Below are 22,504 nucleotides of genomic sequence, written 5' to 3'. Positions count from 1 at the left end.
CTCTGTTTGGGGGCACAATTTAAATATTTATTGGGTCCCATATATATACAGTATTTTTGCCGAGACTAACAGGGTCCCGTGACCCCTCAACCCACAACGTAGGTCCGCGCGTTGTGAGTACGGAGTTAATGAAGTAGGGGATTCAAGTCCAAAGTAGGGGATTTGTAAATAAACCTGCTCGGATCAATCCACCAAACAGATAGAAATAAGAAAAAGAGAAGAGAGAGAAAAATTATTAAAAATAGAAAAGAAAAAGGGAAATTAAGGCGCCCTCAATTTCCCGCCAAATCTCAAAGTTATCCCACAAAATCACTCACCGTCCAGCTGCTCTTCTAAGTTCTAAACCCTACCTCCTTCTTCAATCCCCCCAAACAATAAATTCAAATAAAAAAGTGGAAAAAAGATCAGGGAAGGAAGATAAAGAATGAAGGGAGGTACAGTTCAGATCAATTGGCACGACACGAAGCCCGTTTTGTGCCTCGATTTTCACCATCTCTCCGGCATTCTTGCTACTGGTGGCGCCGACTATGACATCAAGGTTAAAATTACTATTTCACCCTTCTTCATTTCCCTCTGGTACTTCTAAATTTTGACTCTGCTTTGATTTTTCTTGCATGGTGAATTTTGCTTTTAGTAATTATTTTAGTTGGTTCCTCGGAGATATCGGATTTTTTATTTTTTATTTTTTATTCACTAGTTTACAGTTTCTATCTTGATTTTCTCAATCCGGCAAAGTATATTTATGATATTGTAAAATTCGAGCCTTTAAAGTTCAAAGGAAATGAAAATACAGTAAACACCATCTCCAAGGCGGCAAGGCCATGCATCATTAATCATGGTCAGTTACTTCTGGTGCGTCACATCTCTGATGTCGTGTAGAATGATTCATGTTAACAAGACTATCGAAAAATGAAAGTGCAAAAATTGGCCCTGAAAGGTCAGCAAGGGTATCGTCTTCTTTGCAGCATCATGCGAGAGTTGGGGATAGGCATTTGATGCAATATTCCTAGCATGTGATATTCTTACCAATTGAGTATCATTTCGATGAATGCCCACATTAGTCTAATTAGAAAACTTGTTCATGAATTTTAGAGTAATATCTAACTGCCCAGATGTACTCATCCAGTTAACCAAGCAACTACAATGTTTCTCTTCAGGGAGTTTATGATCCCTTGCACTGGCTCGAAAAACTCTTTACTTTGTTGACTAATTCATAACCATTGAGAGGAGGAGCAACAGACCATAAATAAAAACACAGCCTTAATTGAATAACTGCAGTGTGGATATGCTCCTTTTAACGACTTTTTTATTTGCAGCTGCAGGATAACTCCTATTAAAAGGAACATCACAACTAATGCAAACGTCCAACCAAATCTGTTTATTGTCCAATGCAGACAAAATAATCCAACTAAAAGAATGACAGCAACAGACCTTACTATTTTCACCGTGCTTATCTTAGGTTGGTCCACCTTTATGCCCCTAAAAGTTGAAAGAAATGATGTAACAGGAGTGACAATTCCATCAGTTATGCTAGTGCGAATTTCCAACAACTATAAGAACAAAAATTTCACTCTTCCTGAATGAATAGGCCTCCAGCTATCTTTCTGTTGTTACAGCAGATGAATGCTCACAGAGGTTGCTACATCTAGCTTCTCCTCTGTCTGGTATTAGTTGTGAAATATCTTTACCTCAACATGTTGGCGTGTAAGCATTTTCCTAGGTTTGGTAGCTTCGTGATATTTATAAGCAGTCGCACTACGCCTGGGCTAACAGATCCTAACTAATAAGCCTTTTCACCCACATAAGCTGAAGATTTATTTTCTTCAATTCAAAGCTAATTGAATTTGTTGCATTGGCATTATTCAACGACTTTCACTGCCTCTTGTAGTTACCCAGCTTGGTCAAGAAAGTCCACCAGTGAAGCATAATTTTGATCCCCTGGTTTCCTAATGTGCTTGTGTTGAGCACAAAAAATCAATACTGCATTCCACGTTCCTTAATTCCTAAAGGCACAATTAGCACCTTCAATCATACCACAAGGAGTATTAAGGACACATTTCTTGTACCATGTTGATGTATTAACCACTAGTTTCAAATTAGCTGATATATAAAGCACTAACATATTTACTTTATTGATACCATTTTTATTTGGAATGGAATATGACATCATTGGGTTCATAAAATTTTCAACAGATGTGGGTGATTGATTCTGGGGAAAATGAGAAGAAAGCGCCTTCAGTTTCATACCAGACTAGCCTTTCTTACCATAGTTCTGCTGTTAATGCACTTCGGTTCTCTCCTTCAGGTAATTGGCTTTGTTAAAAGGTTGTGGTATCTATTTTTGAATTTTACATTGATTAAAGCATTATTACGAGGCAAGAATTCATACATGGTTATCTTCTGTGGGGTGTTGGAGTTTCCTCTGAAGCTGTAGGTTGTTTCATGCAATTTATGTGTATGTTGGTGTTTGAATGACTGACTTTCTTCTCTATGTTTCTGTATACTTTAGTGAGGCAAAATGTAATATTGGTTTTCTAGAGGGTCGGCATTTGATATAGTTATCTGCTGACTCTACTTAAGCTGCACTGGGCTGTGAACTTGGTTCTTTCTTTTTTCTTTTAGCTTTTTTTTTTTTCAAATATTGCTATCGTTGAATTAGTCTTGTAGGTTTTCACCTCCTTTAATTTCAGAAAGCTGATGGCTTGTTAGCCAGTTTCTTGAACTAATAATTTCTGCAAAATGTATTTTTATCCAGGTGACCTCTGTGGTGCTTAGAAGATTAATACTAGAAAGTTAGATTATCAGCTATTAGATATTATTAGATGATTTTCTGGAATTTTTGCTATAAATTCGGAAATTCCTGTAGTGAGAATCTTTTTGCTGGATATCCAGTTGAGATCTCGTTTATTTGAGAACTGGAAATACAGAGTGGAGTGTGGAACTTCTTTTGCAGTCAGACGTGTTGGATACTGAGTTGTGATGAGGTTCACGAAATCATCAATTACCTTGGACTGTGTAGAGAGAGAAGGTTGCTCTTGCTACGAATGAAACAACAGAAATGGATGTTTCTGCAAGTATTTGCAGCATTTGATTCGGCGTGTAACAGTGTGATGGAGGGTTAGAGTGACAGTCTTCTGTAGTTTTATTTGACTTACTTCAAAGTCAATTCATATTACAAGCCTAGCTTGCCTCTCTGGATTGATCATTTTGTTGAAAAAGTTAAAGTTTCTGCTAACTGTGCGACTGTGGGTACTTCATTTTAGCAACTTTTGTAGTTACCAAAAGTTTTACTATAACTGACCTTTTGATGCATGCCTCTGTCTGATTTATTAATCTGTTAGATAATATACTTGTACTATCTAGTTAGTCAAAAAACTGAATACCATTTTCTGTAATATGCAGGAGAGCATTTGGCCTCTGGTGCAGATGGTATAGACTTGTCCTATAAATCTCTCCATTTTGCCTAAGATCAAATGATTTAACTTTCCTCTGCTGCATTTTCTTCTTTTCCACTTTTTATTTATGTCTCTTTGTATTTTAAGAGTACTACTACTGATGTAGGTGGTGAGCTCATCATCTGGAAGCTTCATTCTTCAGATGACAGTAAAACATGGAAAGTCCTGAAGACGTTATCGTAAGCCTTTGATTTGGTCCAATTGTCATTTTGAATTTCTAAGTACTCTTAGGGATAGCTATAGAGTGCTTGCTGCGTTTTAAATGCTGAAAGGAACTGGAAAATAATACATTTGAGAGCACTGGCTCGAAAATGAAACATTAGCTACTGTTTTTCTGGTTTGAGTTTTATGGTTTATCCAGGGAATTATCGGAAAATGCTGTTTGGTTCTTGTCCTGCATTTTCGTATTCTGATCCTTATCTTTTATGCTTGTCAAATAAATTTTTAGCCTGATGTTTGAAGAAAGTAATAGTTCTATTTGGCATTTGAGTAGCCTGACTTTGTTTAGTGGATGCAGGTAGGTAGACGAGGGTTTTGCTTTTGGGATTATAGGATATTTTAACCACATGAAACAGTTGCAGTGTGAGATAACAAGTAATGTTTTTTCTTTTTTTTGATCAGTTAATGTATTTCATAGAAGGCATCAAGAAGATGCAGAATTCAGAATTTACAGAGCAAAGGAATAGAGAAAAAAAGAAGACAATGTTAGCTCTATTACAAAAGGTCTAATCTAAAGTTAAGGAGCTAACAAAGTCCAAAAAAGATTCAGGGGTGTGAGAAGGCACGAGAGAAAATATGTTATTGATATATTGAATGAATAAATACAATACAAGAGGTCCCTATTTATAGCTATACACTACAAGGAGATATTACTCCTCTTCCAATGTGGGACAAGACTACACTATACATATCTATAAACTAACACTCCCCCTCAAGCCGGTGCATACACATCATATGTACCGAGCTTGTTACACATGTAACTAATACGAGAACCAGTAAGAGACTTCGTGAAAATATCTGCTAGTTGATCATTCGACTTTACAAACTTTGTAACAATATTTCCTGAAAGTATTTTTTCTCTGACAAAGTGACAGTCGATCTCAATGTGTTTAGTCCTCTCATGGAATACCGGATTTGATGCAATATGAAGAGCAACTTGGTTATCACACACTAGTTCCATTTTGCTGATTTCTCCGAACTTTAACTCCTTGAGCAACTGCTTGACCCAAACTAACTCACACGTCGCCATAGCCATGGCCCGATATTCGGCTTCGGTGCTAGATCGAGCAACTACATTCTGTTTCTTGCTTTTCCACGAGACCAAATTACCTCCTACTAGAACACAATATCCAGACGTAGAATGTCTATCAAAAGGTGATCCTGCCCAATCAGCATCTGTGTACCCAACAATCTGCTCGTGGCCTCGATCCTCGAATAGTAATCCTTTGCCTGGAGCTGACTTTATATACCGAAGAATGCGAACAACAACATCCCAGTGACTATCATATTGAGAATCCATAAACTGACTTATAACACTCACAGGAAAAGAAATGTCAGGTCTAGTCACTGTGAGGTAATTCAATTTGCCAACCAACCTCCTATATCTTGTAGGGTCTCTAAGAGGCTCCCCATGTCCAGGCAGAAGCTTAGCATTCGGATCCATAGGAGAGTCAATAGGTCTGCAACCCATCATTCCAGTCTCCTCAAGCATGTCTAAGGCATACTTCCGCTGTGAAATAACAATACCTGAGCTAGACTGAGCGACCTCAATACCTAGAAAATACTTCAATCTGCCCAGATCCTTAGTCTGGAAGTGGTGAAAGAGATGTTCCTTCAGATTAGTAATACCATCCTGATCATTACCAGTAATAACAATATCATCAACATAAACCATTAGATAAATACACAGATTAGGAGCAGAATGCCGATAAAACACAGAGTGATCAGCCTCACTGCGAGTCATGCCGAACTCCTGAATAATTGTGCTGAACTTACCAAACCAAGCTCGAGGGACTGTTTCAAAACATATAGTGACCTGCGCAATCTGCACACACAACCATTAAACTCCCCCTGAGCAACAAAACCAAGTGGTTGCTCCATATAAACTTCTTCCTCAAGATCACCGTGGAGAAAAGCATTCTTAATGTCTAACTGATAAAGAGGCCAATGACGTACAACAGCCATGGACAAAAAGAGACGAATATATGCTACTTTAGTCACGGGAGAGAAAGTATCACTATAATCAAGCCCCAAAATCTGAGTATATCCTTTTGCAACAAGACGAGCCTTAAGCCGATCAATCTGGCCATCCGGACCGACTTTGACTGCATAAACCCAACGGCAACCAACAGTAGACTTACCTGCAGGAAGAGGAACAAGCTCCCAAGTGTCACTCGCATGTAAAGCAGACATCTCGTCAATCATAGCATGTCGCCATCCTGGATGAGATAGTGCCTCACCTGTAGACTTAGGGATAGAAACAGTGGACAAAGAAGATATAAAAGCATAATGTGGTGACGACAGACGATGATAACTTAAACTGACATAGTGGGGATTAGGATTAAGTGTGGATCGTACACCTTTGCGGAGTGCAATTGGTTGACTAAGAGGAGACAAGTCCGCAGTAGGTGCAGAATTTGATGCGGGGCGTGAATCACTTGGGCTTGATGCTGGATGTGGACGACGATGATAAGTCAAGAATGGTGGAGCTGCAGAAGGTTGAACTGGATTATGTGGAGGAACTGGAGCTATAGGTGGTGGAGCTACAACCGGAGTTGTAGGTGGTGGAACTGGAGCTATAGGTGGTAGAGCTACAACTGGAGCTATAGGTGGTGGAGCTACAACTGGAGTTGTAGGTGGTGGAGCTGGAGTGACTGAATCTCTAAAAGATGAAACTGGTAGTACCTCAGAAATATCTAAGTGATGACCTGAACCTGTGAAGTATGATTGGGTTTCAAAGAAGGTAACATCAGCGGACATAAGGTAGCGCTGGAGGTCAGGAGAGTAGCATCGATACCCCTTTTGTGTTCTCGAGAAACCCATAAATACGCACTTAAGAGCACGAGGAGCTAACTTATCTGTTCCTGGAGTAAGGTTATGGACAAAACAAGTGCTTCCAAAGATACGGGGTGGAAGAGAGAACAAAGGTAAGTGGGGAAACAAGACAGAGAATGGAACTTGGTTCTGGATAGCTGAAGATGGCATACGATTAATAAGATAGCAAGATGTAAGAACGGCATCCCCAAAAACGCAACGGAGCATGAGATTGTATGAGTAGGGTACGAGCAGTTTCAATAAGATGTCTATTCTTTCTTTCAGCTACCCCATTTTGTTGAGATGTGTACGGACAAGATGTTTGATGAATAATCCCATGAGATTTCATAAACTGCTGAAATGGGGAAGACAAATACTCTCGGGCATTATCACTACGAAATGTGCGAATAGAAACCCCAAATTGATTTCGAATTTTAGCGTGGAAGGTCTGGAAAATAGAAAACAGCTCAGATCGATTTTTTATCAAAAATATCCAAGTGCACCTGGAATAATCATCAATGAAACTAACAAAGTAGCGGAATCCTAAGGTGGAACTGACCCGACTAGGACCCCAAATATCTGAATGGACTAAAGTAAAAGGTGACTCTGCTTGATTATCAAGACGTCGAGGGAAATGGGAGCGGGTATGCTTACCAAGCTGACATGACTCACACTCTAGAGCTGACAAGTGAGATAAACCAGATACCATTTTCTGAAGTTTTGACAAACTGGGATGTTCCAACCGTTTATGTAATAAATCTGGTGAATTAGTAACAGGACAAGTTGTAGAAGGAAGACAAGATGTGAGTCCATGTGAATTAGCAAGGATAAGGTAATAAAGTCCGTTTGATTCACGCCCGGTACCAATGATCTGCCCCGTACTGCGTTCTTGTATAAAAACATGGTCATCAAGAAATAAAACAGCGCATTTAAGTGATTTGGCTAAGCGACTAACAACTATAAGATTAAAAAGACTATTAGGAACATAAAGGACTGAATCTAAAGGTAAGGAAGGAAGTGGGCTTGCTTGACCTATTGCAGTTGCCATGGTTTGAGACCCATTAGCCATTGTGACTTTTGGAAGAGATTGAGAATACGAAATAGTAGTGAAAAGAGATTTGTTACCAGAAATATGATCTGATGCACCTGAATCAATGACCCAAAACTCAGAGGATGAAGATTGGGTTGAAACAAGTCACGCTATTACCTGTTTGAACAACAGAAGCTATCTCAGACAATGTCTGCTTACATGCTTTATACTGAAGGAACTCAATATACTCTGTTAAAGAAACCATCCGACTATTCAAAGCATCGGTCCCCATGTCGCTACAATTTGTAGTAGTAGGGTTAACTTGAAATAGTGGAAATAAGTAACTCTTGTGAGAAAATTGAAGAAATAGCTTGAAAACACTGTTTACAGCAGGAAAACAGAACACTGTTCTGCGTCGGAACACTGTTCACGCCGGAAACACTGTAGCTCGCCGGAAAATTCCAAAGTTGTCAGAATTTGTTGTAACCAGGATGGATAGACTCGGAATTCCTTTGTGAGCAAGCTGTCCTGAAGAAATATTTTCAAAAAATTGTCAGAAGGTCACTGTTCACGCCGAAAAATATAAAAGTGGCCGGAATTTGATTTGAATTAGATGGGTAGGCTCGGAATTTTGAGGAGAACACACTGTCCTGAAGAAGTTTCGCGAAAAAATGGCCGGAAAGTGGTCGGAACCCTCACCGGAAAAGTTGTTTCCGGCGCGTGGAGGAGCGTGGCGGCTTTTCTGCCGGATAAAATTTCAAGGGATTGGTAGTCGGAGGGTGATCTACCTGGTGGTGGTGTTGGTTTTAGCACAACACCGACAGAAAGTGACTTTCACTTAGACAAGCCTTAGGTCACCGGAAAAATTACACGATGACTAAGTTCTTTCTTCCCGGTTAATGCTGGAATGACGCACAACGATCTTTTCTCACTAATGCTCTGATACCATGTGAGAGGGCACGGGAGAAAATATGTTATTGATATATTGAATGAATAAATACAATACAAGAGGTCCCTATTTATAGCTATACACTACAAGGAGATATTACTCCTCTTTCAATGTGGGACAAGACTACACTATACATATCTATAAACTAACAAGGGGAATTGACAGGGGAGAGATTACTCCAACTACAAAGACTTGTTAAACATCTAGCCTTAAGAACGTAATTTGGAGTAGTAATGCCTTCAAAGCATCTAGTGTTTCTTTCTGTCCAGACACACCAGAAAATACAAGCAGGATGCAGGGATCATCTTCCAAACTTTCCTGATGGATTTCCCAACCTTCCATGAGCTCCAGCTAACCAGGGCATCTTTAACACTCTCAGGCATAACCCAGTCAAGACCAAAAGCTGAGATGAGCATGTTCCATACATCTGCAACAGCTGTACAATGTAAAAAAAGATGTCTATTGGTCTCTAAGGCATGTTGACACATGTAGCATCTGTTGACTGTGGGGATGCTTCTTCTGCTAAGATTGACTTGAGTGAGCAAGGCTTCATAGAGGGCTATCCAACTAAAGCAAATCACCTTTGGAGGAAGCTTAGTTTTCCAAATTAATTTTCATGGCCAATTGATTAACATTTCATTTTGAGTAAATTGTGTGTAGTAGCCTGCCTTCACAGAGTACTTACCATCGACTTTATTCCCCCAAATGAGTCTGTCTGATGCCTGATAATTAATTAAGACTGTCCCCAGTCTTTCCAGTAGGTTGAGAAGATCTTGCAGCTCCCAGTTCCTCCTGAATAAAGGGTTCCAAGAATAATCAACTTTGTTTTGTGAAATAGTTGACTGTTTTCTTGTGAATATTGAATAAAGATTCGGAAAATCAGCTTGCAATGTTGAGTCCCCCAGCCATTTATAACCTTATTTTTGCTCCATTGCCTACCTTAAATTTGCATTGGTGATAAAACTCTTCCCCTAGCTTGTTGATATACTTCCAAGGTCCTACTCCATATGGTGATCTACTAACCTTGGTACTCCAGTGATTTTTATTGCCATGTTTTGCAGTTACCACCTCCTTCCAAAGGGCTTGATCCTCTTGTGAATATCTCCACAGCCATTTCATAAGCATGCTCTTTTTATGGACTGTGAGATCTCTAATTCCTAGGCCACCTTGTCACTTTGGTAGTGTTACTTTTTTCCAATTAACCAAGTAGAATTTATGAGTTTGCTCCTTCCTTATCCTTCCCATAGAAAATTCCTCCGGTATTTGTATATGTGCTTCAACACCTTTCTTAGGATGGGAAATAGAGACATAAGATAGGTGGGAAGGTTATCCAAGACGTTGATGAGTGTGTCTCCCTCCCATGGAAAGGTATTGCATTTGCCAGTTAGCTAGTCTTCTTTCAATTTTTTCAGTGACTCCACTCCATATATTAGATGACTTGAACTTTGCTCCTAGTGGAAGCTCCAGATATGTAGTTGGTAGTGTGCCATTACTACAACATAGAATGTAAGCCAGGCCCTCCAGATTAAAAACATCATTAACATGACAAAAGACACTCTTCATCATATTAATGTGTAAACCTGAAAGAGCTTCAAAAATAAGCAAGGCCAGATTTAAATGCAGCACTTGAGATTCTTCAGCCCCACAGAAAATTAGGGTGTCATCTGCATATAGCAGATGTGAGACAATCACTCTATTCCCAGACCTGCTACCAACTTCAAAGCCTTTGAATCATTGTAAATTCCTGGCTTTATTTAGCATGTTACTGAGACCTTTCATGCCAATGATGAAGAGAAAAGGTGAGAGAGGATCCCCTGCCTAAGACCCTTTTGAGGAGAGAAGAAGCCGGTTGAGCTTGAATTATGGTAGTGCAGAACTTATCCTTTTAATCCATTTGTTTCCAAAACCCATTTTCCTCAGCATCATAAAGAGAAAATTCTAGTTTAGCTGGTCAAAAGCTTTCTCTATATCCAGTTTGTATAAGAGAACTGCTTCCCCTGATTTAAGTTTCCAATCCAGAATCTCATTAGCAACTAGAGATGCATCTGTAATCTGCCTTCCTTTAATGAAAGCATTTTTCTTCCCAGAAATAAGTCTCCAAATGACTTTTTTCAATCTTTCAGCAAACAGCTTTGCAACGATTTTATACACATTTCCTATTTGACTTATTGGTCTAAAATCTCCGAGTTCCATAGCCCCTTTTTTCTTTGGAATTAGAGCGATGAAGGATGCATTGCAATATCTCGGTTTGTAACCACATGTTCTTAAATTTGAAGTATAAGGGGTTAACCTTTCAGTCTCCACTTTCCAGCATTATAGGCTTATGATCTGAAATAACATTAGGGAGCACCATCTGAGTTACCTTCTTGAAGGTGTCACTCCAGTCATTAGCTATGAGGAACCTGTCAATTCTATAAGCCTGATGTATGTTCTCACCCTTGGTCCAAGTATAAGTAGCACCATGAAGAGGCAAATCAATAAGGCAAAGATCTTTAATTGTATCAAAGAAGTTTTTCATTACCTTTGATCGTTGCAATTGAGCCTTTCATGCTCGTATCTGCATACATTAAAATCACCCCCAATCGCCCAATGATTATTCCATAGCCCTCGGATTGCTGCAAGTTCATCTCAAAATACCTTTCTTTCAGGGTTTGTGTGTGGGCCATAGATCCCCTGTAAAACACTACCTGAAGTTTTCATGGGCACTTTCTAACATATTTGAAGTTGTATAGGATCCCTGATGAATGTCTCTGCAATTCCAATTCCTTTTACCCCATAAATTTACCACCCCGCCCTTGTTGTCAATGGCTTGCATCTCTGCCCATCTAGACCCCATCAAATGTTGTGAAAGACAATCTGACCATTCATTGATTTTGGTCTCCTGAATACATACAATATCAGCTCTCCAACTTTGAATTAAAGACTTCAAAGTTCCCCTATTTTTCCTTTCATTGAGCTCCCGTACATTCTAACTCAGAATTCGTAATTTCATTCTGAATGGAGTTTGTGAATCCTGCCCCTTTCAATACTAGTGCTCCCTCTTTCTGAACTTTCCCCACCCTCATAATTCACCAAAAGTTTTAGCTTCTCTAGTTCTGTCTCCTTTGACTTTTTCTTCTTTGTTGGTTTCTTTAATAATTTTTTCTGTTGTATTTGCAATTGCCGTCTTTCTTCCAGAATAATGTCCAAAAACTCATGTTCGAATCTAGCCATGTTGACCCCGAAGACTTTGCTAGCCTTCGCCATCACCATTTTGGTCCATCGTGATGTCTCGGCCACAACTGGGTTTTGTATAAATTGAGGAATCGGCCCTTCCTCATGCCATGTGAGAGATAGAAAATCAGAAGAAGAAGAGAAGTCAGAGTCGGATTGACTAATGAGAGACCTCTCTGGTGTTGGAACCACACTTAGTAGTTTTCTCAAACACTACCTCTGGGTCGGCTTCGTCATCCGCATCAGAGATAGTAGAGAGACGAGAGTTAGCTGGTGGAGGGACTCTAATATTTCTATTAGAGTTTATATCGCCAGCTGCCGCTTTGGATATGGGCTCCTTTGATAATACACTGAATTGATTGGAGCAATGGGTAGTGCTAATTAGGTCCACCCTTTTCCAATAAGACTTGGTATTTTGCTCTTGGGCTTTATGCTTTAGGTCGACCATATAGTAGCTTTGATCCACATTCTGGCTCAGTTGATTAAAACTTAAGTTGGCTTTAACTGATCGATTAAAAGAAGTCACCTGCTCTCCCACATGCCTACTCCCTGAAGCAGTAGGAGTCATTTTTTGTTGGCTCGATGTACCAACCCCATTAGTCGACAATACCTTCTTCTCCGATAAGCCCAAGGAGCTTTCGCCGGCATCACTTTTCCCGATTGGACTGAGCTTTACCGATTTATCTGACAGAATAGTGATTTCATAATTCTAGTCACCAACCTCAATATTTACTTTCTCAGGTTGTTGGCCTATAGGATCCTTCACACAAATTCTAGCCCAGAGAAGGTGCGTTCTATACTTGGTGTCCAGGTCTGTATCGACAAACCCACCATAGAGTTCTCCTATGGTGCGGAAAGTACTCGAGCACCATGCATGAAGAGGAATACCAAAGGCTTTAACCCAGTGTGGCTGATCGTTCGTTAAGGTTGAACCAGTTGCCGGTGACCACCATTCTAAAGTTAAATGGCGATCATTCCAAAACCAATCACCTGCTAGGATTCTCATTGCCTCCTGTCTTGAGGGGAACTCAAAGAGAGAGATTATGGTCCATGGGTGTAATTGTGAGTCCAGCCGTTACTTTCCATCTAGACTCTAGAGGTGAACCATTTGTGAATGGCAGGTGAAGGGTTCAATTCATCTCAAATGTAGGCTCCCCTTCATTCTGCTTAAACCAAAATATTATCCAAATGAATTGACCCTTGGAGTAACGGTAAAGTTATTTTTGCGTGACCTATAGGTCACGGGTTCACGCCGTGGAATTAGCCACTAATACTTGCATTAGGGTAGGCTGTCTACATCACATCCCTTGGGTGCGGCCCTTCCTCGGACCCTGCGTGACTGCAAGATTATTTGAGCACCGGGCTACCTTTTTGGTTTATGCAGAATGTTGCAATCAACCAGCATATGCACTATATAATCACTGATTTTACAGGAAAAGAATCGGATTTATGTGCTAATCAAACTTTAACAAGAATGTTATTGTATATATATATATATATATATATATATATATATATATATATATATATAAATTTATTTTTCTAACGTCTACCCTAAATAATAAGTAATCCCAATATAAATAATCCATAATATTCTGATAGTCCATATTAAACAGACTTCCCGAATGTTGGTCATAACTTTCCAGCTTAGTTTTTCTTCGAGGAAGTGCTTAAACTGTCAACTGCGATAGTCATGGATAAGATATTTCACCTATTGCCTTTGAGTTGCTGTAACAAAAGGAGCATAATCATTGTTTTAATGAAATTATTTCTTATTCGATACAAGTACTCAAGACTTGATCTTTCTCAGATTTCATCGTAAGGATGTATTGGACTTGGAGTGGTCTACTGATGGTTCTTTTCTAATTTCTGGTTCTGTTGATAATTCATGCATCATATGGGATGTCAACAAAGGTAAGAAATAAATGAGGATCTAACTGAAGGATTTTTAAGTAGAGATAAATAAACTTTATACTGACAGTCTGCCATTTCCTCATCAGGTTCAGTTCATCAGATATTGGATGCTCATTTGCACTACGTGCAAGGTGTGACGTGGGATCCATTGTCCAAGTATGCTGCCTCACTCAGTTCTGATAGATCTTGCCGGATTTACATCAACAGATCATCTAAAACAAAAGGAGTTGAGAAGTTGAATTTTGTGTGTCAACATGTCATTATGAAGGTTGAACCACAACAGCCGGATGAGTCCAAGGTCATATATCATATCAGTTCCTTATTGCCTTCTTCAGTATAAGTTAATGTTACATACATAATAACTTTTGCTCATGCAAATGTGTGCAGTCTACTAAAAATCATCTCTTTCTTGATGAGACACTACCATCTTTCTTCAGAAGATTATCTTGGTCCCCTGATGGTTCCTTTCTGCTTGTGCCTGCAGGTACAACCTTGACATTTTGATCATTCTTTTGACTTGTTTCCCTAAAGTTATCTCATCTCTTTCTACATCTTCTCCCCTGCTCCCAACCCCACCCCCCCCCAAAAAAAAAAAGAGAGAAAAAGAAAACCATCCTCGGAGACGAAAAGAAAAAGATCTATCAAGCCTTCATGTGTTCTTTTTATCTTGAAGACTTGAACATATTTCTTCGTTCTTACAATGACGTGACATTGGTGACTAGGGATGTGCATAATTTGGTAAATACCGAATTACCGTATCGAAACCGAAAATTTTGGTATTCGGTATAGTATTTGGTATTTTAAAATGAAAAACCGATACCGTACCGAAATATATATTATATTACACAATACACATTTTATTAATTATAACATAAGTATAAGAAATCTAAAATTTTACTTTATTCTCTAAGTTCATCAATTAACTCTAAGCAAGTAACAAGACATTTCTCTAAGTTTTCTCTCTCTAGGTTGGTATATGCTGGTTTTGGACAAAACTTTTGTCAACAAATGTTTTTAGTTTTGTACTTTTGAGTACTTTAATTAAGAATATTACCGTCTATAACTCTATGCACTAGTTAGTTTTCAAACTGAATAAACTGAAGTTACCGAACCGAATAAACCAAAACCGAAAGGAAAAAAATCGAACCATACCGAATTTAATTAGGTACGGTATTGGTATAGCATTTTACGAAAGCGAATACCGAACCGAAATGTCTAAATACCGTACCGACCGACGAACACCCCTTTTGTTGTCTGTTCAGTCACTGTTGTGAAATATCATATTCTAATATATATATATATATCCAAACAGTTCCTTTTTTACCTAATGAAATTTTCAAAATTTCTAAACTTTCAGAGTGAGCCAATAATGCAGCATTGGGACCTCATTTGGTGGTCAAAAGATAATACTAGTACACCCAAATATTCAGACTAAAATCATCCCATGGCTCTCTATGACTGTCTTGACATTTTTGTAGTGTCAGGTTAATCTCCACATGACAGCTGTTGTAATTCCCATTTAAGCTATATAATTCCCATTTAAGCTACATATCTTTGGACTCTTCATTTGCATTTCTTGCAATTTACTGCCAATGGAAGGTAGAACTATACTCGAGATAGAGCTTCTAGAGAAAGAAACTTGGATTTCTTCGGATCTGTTTCTTCATGTGATAGTGCTAATGTGGTAGATCAAAGGCGTTCTACCTGTATTCTTTTTTTGTTTACTTTTATCGTTATGATTATCATTTTTGGGGGGGGTGGACGAGAACTCTACTTCTCACTTTTCGTTTCAAGCCACATGGGCCTCATCTCTTTTTACGCTTTTAAAAACACTGCATTGAAAGGATATAGACGTGTTCTGCTATTTCAGGTTCTTACAAGTTTACACCTGCTTCAGAACCATCGAACACTGCTTATGTGTTTTCCAGAAAAGATCTCTCAAGGCAAGGATTCTTCTCTTTGGTACTATATTATTTACTAGGGTGACTCCATTATATTCGCTCTAGAAGCTAGATCACAACAGTCTAATACTGTCGTCTCAACTTCCTTGGATATTCACAGGCCAGCTTTAATGCTCCCCGGTGCCAGCAAACCTGTTGTTGCTGTACGCTTTTGCCCCATGACTTTTAGTTTGAGAGGATCAAGCAATTGTAGGTTCTCCTACTGGATTCCTTTTTTAGTTGATTGTGCTGTGTTATTTTCTGATACCACCACGATCCTTTTTAATGACTGCAGCCTCATTCTTCAAGCTCCCTTATCGTCTTATTTTTGCTGTGGCTACATTGAATTCTTTGTACGTCTATGACACGGAAAGCGTACAACCAATAGCAATCGTAGCTGGTCTTCATTACGCTGCTATAACAGACATAGCATGGTATATTCCTAGCTTCCGTATTCTTTTCCAAATGCAGTCAGCACTCCCATTCTCTCCCATGCAGCATTGTAGAAATTATTTAATTCGTTCTTTCTTTTGACCTAAATAACAATGCAATGATGTATTTCTATGAGACTGTCAAGGTCGGCTAATGGGAAATATCTGGCTTTATCCTCCCAAGATGGTTACTGCACTCTGCTAGAATTTGAGAATGAGGAACTAGGATCCACTTTATGTAGCCCAGGTTTGCTATGTTTCTCCAACTAATGGTTAATGTTTTATCCATGTTATCTTCCTCATCCTGACTAACAATTTTGTTTCTGTTGGAAATTGTTTGCAGAGAAAGAAATTGCTGGAGGTGATAGAAATATTGAGCAGAAACAGGAGGAAAATGTTCCACAAACTATTAGCAGTGATAAGTCCATGGATATAGATAGTGGAAAAGCAGAAGAGAAAACAGAACTGAAACAAGAACCAATAATATCAACTCCACAAATTCCTAATAAACCTACCAGAAAAAGGATCACACCAATGGCCATTGATTGATTTTGGTAGTTTTCTGAAATTATAGTTCTCTTTTTGTTCCATTTTTTTTTTAGGGGCTCGGAAGTGTTGGGGGAAATTTGGACAACTTCTCATGTATATATGTATACCAGTAATATTGTCAGCCAAATCATTTGCTTATTGTTTACTACCAGTTATATAAATAGTCACTTTGACCTATTTTCTAAGTTAAATTAGACAAGTTTGTCTTCTATAAGCTATAGCTGAAGATTTATATATTTACCAAGTTGAATAATCTCAGAACGTTTCAAATATTACGGATACTGACTAATTTTTGGTGTAACAAATCTGTTAAAAGTATATTAATGGCCAAAAAATGAAAAATGACTAAGTTGTCTTTGCGCCATAAACATAATTTGGTTAGAGACTATTCTATTATAGTGGAAATTCAGTATTAAGCACACTTTTCCGATACAAATGGGAAAAGCATTCCCAAGCTATAAATGTTGAATTTGTATATCTTCTATCTCTGAATGATTAAGTTTGGACAATAAAATGAAATAAAAAATAAAAAATACTATCGTTTTAAGAGTTTACAAAATTCAAACAATTCAGACCTTATAAAGCTCAAGAGATGTCAAACTTCAGATGCAACACTTCTCATCAATGTAATAAATTTTTGAAAACTGCATATTAATTTTCAAATATTACACGATACAAGACAAACATTCTGGGAATGATATACATTTTTTCTCCTTCCCTCTTACAAAATGAATTTAGTGAACAAAAAAAAAAGATGAAAAAGAAATCAATTTCCCGGTACAAGAGTTTCTTCTCACCATGTAACTATACATTTCTGTTCAAAATTGTTTTTTTTTTTTTGTTGTTGCTGGAATTGCAAAATGATTGACCTTCATAGAAAAACATAAGCTGGTATGAGTTCCTGTTTATCATACATCAGTCCATGCTGTTGAACCTGCATCAAACAAAATGACCTCACTTAATAGGAAAGTGACTTTGGCCCATCTGGATATATAAAGCATTTGCTTTACAGGCACGCTTTAGCTAATGATAATTTTATAAGCCAGATTTCCACCTAAGTGAATGCAATTTTGACCTTTACTGTAAACAACACTAGGTTGAATGGTTGAAGATTGTGGCAAAAGCAGAACTTAAGCACCAGGCTATTTATCTAGAAAGGTCAGTTTGCTCTCAAGTCTCAATCCAACAACCAGGGCTGAAGACGCGAACAAAATTGTGGGTTGAATCTGAGTTGATCTCATCCAATATTATACAGCTCCGTCATGTTTATAGGTAGGCAGTTTAATGGCCCAAAAGAACTCGAGTTGTCACTGGTCCTAAGATATTACACTATGATCTAGAGACGAAGAAACCTGCATGAGCAGAGTGATGCCCCATTTCAACCCTTTGTGACACCCTACCGTCAAAGCAAAAATAAAGAGAACCAATGATGTACCCAAATACTCATGTCAAAATGGAGACTTTTGGTTTCAGCAAGGAAACTACCGAGACTATCTTAGAAGTAAAACTTATAGAAAGGTATACGCGAAGAGTCAAGGAAGATAGAACCAAGCATTTATCTTGAAAAATGTTCATGTAAAATATGGATAACGCTTTTTATTGATATTATTTTACAAATAAATTTAATTCATGACTCGGCATACATGCGCAATGCATGTGCCAAGAAACTAGTGATTTGGACTATGTACCAAGGATATAACACCATTTGCAGTATTACGGTGCTACAACCAATTGGTTAAGGACGTGAGTTCGACACATCAAGGACAGATGCCTCACATGCTCACAGGTGTTATAAATGTTATATGCAAGTATCAAAACTTACTCTCTTTGTTGATGCAAAGGCTTATGGTGATAGCTAGCATGCAGGTATGAAAAGACCATTTCATTCCAAAGATCAGGAACTCCAGGCAGACACCAGTGACTGCAATCAGAGAGAGATGGATTATCACTCCAAATACCGACATGTGCATCTTTCCTGAACGCAGACATGGGGGTTATGTGTAGCACAGTAACTGGAACTTTCATTCCGCGCGCCACCTCTAGTGCTGCGTCTGAAAATGAGTTACTCTCCTGACCCTTAGTCTCTGAAAGAGGTTGATTTGTTACATTGCACAACCGCAGAGTTAGATTGCTGATGCAAAACCAATATGTATTTCATTAGTTGCAAAAACATACTATGTTCGATCTAAAACCAATAAAAGTAATGCACTCTGAGAAACAGGACAATAGGAGAAGCAGCAAGCTCTATGACTAATAAACGACGTTTGTTTGATGGTGAAAGAAAAGATATTTGCTGATATTATTAATGCAGAGCTTAAAGCATCCAGCTGTATAGAATGCATAGCTATCAACAACAAGTACCTCCAGTGAGATGGTTCAAACGTTCTGAAAAAAACACGTGTCCTGTTAGGGTTAATTTTGGTATCTATCCAGGATGCCCAAGTGTCAAGGGCAGTTCTGAATGCTGTGGGAATTGACATTCCAAGCTTGAGTGTATTATTTAGTTGGAAATAGCATCCCCTGTAAAAGAACGATTTAGGAACATTGTGAGAACAACCGACACACAAAAAAAACAGCTACTTCTGGATGAAAACTAAGAAGGAATCACAATCACAATATCCAGCTCATGAAAGTTCCTGGATTTTTGTTTTCTATGTTAGCAATTTGATTTTTTTTTTTTCATATCAACTCCTTAAACAATATCAAATTGAACCACTATCTTTCCATAGTGTTTTGTTGCACATCGGATTAAAAACAATATTTGAATAAGTCAAGGATGAATCGGAAAGGAAATCTTTATTGGTTTTACACTGCTACCTACTATTTTTTAGGAAATGAATGGATTTTTTTCTTAAAGGACACCAAACCGTCAAAACAAGTTCAGCATCATAATGTTCATCTCATATGATGTCGTTAGTATGATATGTTCTTTGTTTATTTCTTTACATATTGAAACCACTTGCAGAAAATCCAGCCGACGCCCTTGTGTGCACATACAAAGAAGGAGGCTTTCTACTTTTTAGGAAGAAACAAAGCATATATTTACAAATGTAGGAGTGACAAAACAAAATCGAGACATGTGAGAAGAAAGAGAAAGAACAGGGGGAAAAGAATAAAGAAAATCAAAAGGGGGAATCCATATATGAAAGGCCCATCCATATATTAAGGATATTTTAGTTCAATGATAGTTTGCAATTATATGAGATATACTCGTAAAAGGAAAGGAACTTGTGCCAGTAAAAGAAGAAAGAGCACTTACACTCCAAAAAGCTTCCCGGGTACCCACCACTGTCCAGAATTGAATATGAGGACATCTGCATTAATCCACTCGTTGCTGATATCGTCAAGCTTGTCCAACTTAAGGGTTGATCTAACTCTCTTTATTCCATATTTGGAAGACCAGTTGTGTTGGACAAGGAATACTGATCGATAAAATTCAACTGTGAAATTGAAGGAACTAAACCTCACTCCCAAAAAGCGAATTACTTTAGTGATCTTATTCCCATTTACTTCATATACACTTTCCTTATCTTGCACCCCGGTCATTAGCAGGCATATCAAGGATTCCCATTGAGTCCTACTCATTGAATCTCCAACAAAAACAATTCTTTTGTTTCGGAGAATTTCCAACAGATTATGCACATCAAACCTCGGTATTTCACAGTTCCTCGGCTTCCACCTCCACTTCAGATAATCACCATTGGTTCTACCGTTAGCCAAACAGTTGAATCCTTTCTCTACAAAGGGGCATTCTGAGGCATTGTACAAGGGATAGCTGTTATCGACTACCCATTTTCCATCAAATATGTCACAAAGACTATCCGAACCATTAACACTAAGGCCGACATCCTCCTCATGAGATGCTTTTGTAAGATTGGGCAGAACATATAAATACCCTCCTCCAATTGCCAGGAAAAAGGAAACAACAGATCCTAATGCTATAAGTACACAAAAAAGTCTTGAAACCTCGCTTTTCCTACTAAATCTAGGGCTACTAACGGACTTATCGAACAATCTAGGGCTGCTAACTGTCAATGCCCTTTGTTTATGAGAGAGACTTCTACCGAAAGTACTTATTGTTCCAGACATTGGTTCCACTACTTCCAATAACCAATGTAATCACCTTGAAAACACATTCTAGTCAGTACCATTCGTCCCTCACAGGCCAAGATAATCGAACAGCAAATATCCAAGAAACCATTAGCCCAACTACAATTTTACCAAAACAAGTAGAACCCCTTTGAATCTTGATTCACTTCAATAAAAACTCAAACTTTAACATATAAAACTCTACATGAACCAATGTAATCACCTCCAAAACACATTTTTCTCAGTACCATTGATCCCTCAAAGCCGTAAATAATGCATCAGTAAATATCCAAGAAACAATTAGCCCAACTACCATTTTACCAAAACCAATAGAACCCCTTAAGAATCTTGATTCACTTTATTACTAAAAACTCAAAACTTTTTCAATACTGCATCAACCATGCTATCAAGAACCATATAAACAAGCATTTATTGTGTACCAAAGGCCAAAAAAAAAAAAACCTTTACAAAATCTTGAATAAATCTAATGACAAACGAGCATTTACAAAGATATACGCTCAAAATATTTTTGCCAAATGAAGAGATTTGGCAAATGATTCAGACAACTTACAGCGGCTTTTTTGATAGTGGGAATGCAAATCTTGAAATGGTATAGATCGAAATTGCAATATTTTTGTGATTTTAGGAAAGAAGCACCTGAATGAATAAAGAAAGAGAGATTAGTTGCAGATTTGGTACGTGGGATGCAGACAATCGAACAGAACACAGAGCGGGTGGCCTTCTTTTCTTTTTCTTCTTTCCCCCCATTGTTCAATTTTCTTTTCCCCAATTTCCTTTTTTTTTTTTTTTTTGTTTTATAATTTGGGAATTTCTTATCTGATTTGGGACGTGTACTAATTGATTTAGATCGTTTATTTGTTTTTAAAAAATGACCCAAAAAAAAAAAATCATACACTAACAAATGTATATAGAGTAAAATCTCAAATATTATTGTAACGACCCGGCCGACTTTTTTGAGTATTTTAGTCCCGTTCCCCTATTTATTGCCTCCTCTATGTTCAATTGTGGTTACGTGACTTGTCAGTGTGGTTGGTTTAGTTTTCGAGTTAGTTTCGGATTGAATTGGGGCACTTATAGCCTATTTGGCAAGCTAGAGAAATTAGCTTATTTTGAAAAGTATTTTTTTCAAAAGTACTTTTGAAAAAAGTACTTTTGGAGAGAAACAATTTGTGTTTGACTAATCACTTTGAAAATCACTATTGAGCAATAATTCGTATTTGGCCAAACTTTTCAGAAAGTGCTTTTAAGTATTAAATTACGAATAAGGTTATGAATAGATTTACTTAATAGTTAATATTATAAGTAAATAAATAATCTCAAAAATTTATTATTACAGACAATAATTAAATATTTTTATTTTATTTAAGTAAAATATGAAAACAAAATTTAAAAGTACTTAACTCTTTTAATATAAGTTAAATATATTAAAACTCATTCAATAAATATACAAGTATTCACCCCTAAAGTCACTATATATTAGAAAGCTATCCTAAAAATAATAAGAAATATTTATATATTAATATCCTAAGTATTAAGTTTAACGGTTATTTTAGTATATACTATATTTTGTTAAGGGTATTTTTGGTAAGAAGAAAAGTCAAAACTTGTCACAACCCAAAATCTCACCTGTCGTGATGGCGCCTATCTCAATACTAGGCAATCCGACAATCTCAATAAAATACCATATCTTTTAAATTTGAAAACATAATATTTAAATTCAGCGGAAGAAATCTCACAAATATAGCTATAAACACTCCCCAAATCCGGTGTCACTAAGTACATGGGCATCTAATATGAATACAAAGTCTGACTGATAAAACATTGTCTGAAAGTATATAACATTACAATAACTGAAGGAAAGAGAGTCAACGTCAGCGAAT

The 22,504-nt window shown here is 37.7% G+C and overlaps 2 protein-coding genes across 2 annotated transcripts; one reads left to right on the top strand and one right to left on the bottom strand.

Annotated features, from left to right (window-relative positions):
• The first annotated feature begins 214 nt into the window (after nucleotides 1–214).
• Nucleotides 215–16,713, top strand: LOC104086291 (chromatin assembly factor 1 subunit FAS2). Its single transcript, XM_070175233.1, has 12 exons — nucleotides 215–538; nucleotides 2,194–2,305; nucleotides 3,403–3,429; nucleotides 3,562–3,634; nucleotides 13,491–13,594; nucleotides 13,681–13,892; nucleotides 13,982–14,078; nucleotides 15,465–15,537; nucleotides 15,656–15,744; nucleotides 15,830–15,968; nucleotides 16,112–16,212; nucleotides 16,309–16,713. Exons 1-12 carry the CDS (start codon nucleotides 425–427, stop codon nucleotides 16,512–16,514), a joined length of 1,347 nt encoding a protein of 448 aa, XP_070031334.1. The 5' UTR covers nucleotides 215–424; the 3' UTR covers nucleotides 16,515–16,713.
• A 402-nt stretch (nucleotides 16,714–17,115) lies between these two features.
• Nucleotides 17,116–21,391, bottom strand: LOC104086289 (protein trichome berefringence-like 7). Its single transcript, XM_009590524.4, has 4 exons — nucleotides 19,774–21,391; nucleotides 18,876–19,034; nucleotides 18,337–18,645; nucleotides 17,116–17,448 (listed from the first exon to the last, which is right to left on the bottom strand). Exons 1-4 carry the CDS (start codon nucleotides 20,601–20,603, stop codon nucleotides 17,430–17,432), a joined length of 1,317 nt encoding a protein of 438 aa, XP_009588819.1. The 5' UTR covers nucleotides 20,604–21,391; the 3' UTR covers nucleotides 17,116–17,429.
• Nucleotides 21,392–22,504: the final 1,113 nt, after the last annotated feature.

Source organism: Nicotiana tomentosiformis, chromosome 5 (assembly GCF_000390325.3).
Source record: "Nicotiana tomentosiformis chromosome 5, ASM39032v3, whole genome shotgun sequence".
Classification (NCBI taxonomy): Eukaryota; Viridiplantae; Streptophyta; class Magnoliopsida; order Solanales; family Solanaceae; genus Nicotiana; species Nicotiana tomentosiformis.
The sequence above is the reverse complement of the archived record's forward strand: the minus strand, read 5'-3'. Positions and strand labels throughout refer to the sequence as shown.

Bases quoted from the DNA above. Each gene is read 5' to 3' on its own strand.
- LOC104086291 (XM_070175233.1), top strand. From the start codon at position 425: ATGAAGGGAGGTACAGTTCAGATCAATTGGCACGACACGAAGCCCGTT. The intron at 2,306-3,402 runs GTAATTGGCTTT...TGTAATATGCAG, and splicing joins ACTTCGGTTCTCTCCTTCAG to GAGAGCATTTGGCCTCTGGT. The intron at 3,430-3,561 runs GTATAGACTTGT...CTACTGATGTAG, and splicing joins TTTGGCCTCTGGTGCAGATG to GTGGTGAGCTCATCATCTGG.
- LOC104086289 (XM_009590524.4), bottom strand. From the start codon at position 20,603: ATGTCTGGAACAATAAGTACTTTCGGTAGAAGTCTCTCTCATAAACAA. The intron at 19,035-19,773 runs GTAAGTGCTCTT...GTTCTTTTACAG, and splicing joins CCCGGGAAGCTTTTTGGAGT to GGGATGCTATTTCCAACTAA. The intron at 18,646-18,875 runs GTACTTGTTGTT...GTTTTGCATCAG, and splicing joins TTTGAACCATCTCACTGGAG to CAATCTAACTCTGCGGTTGT.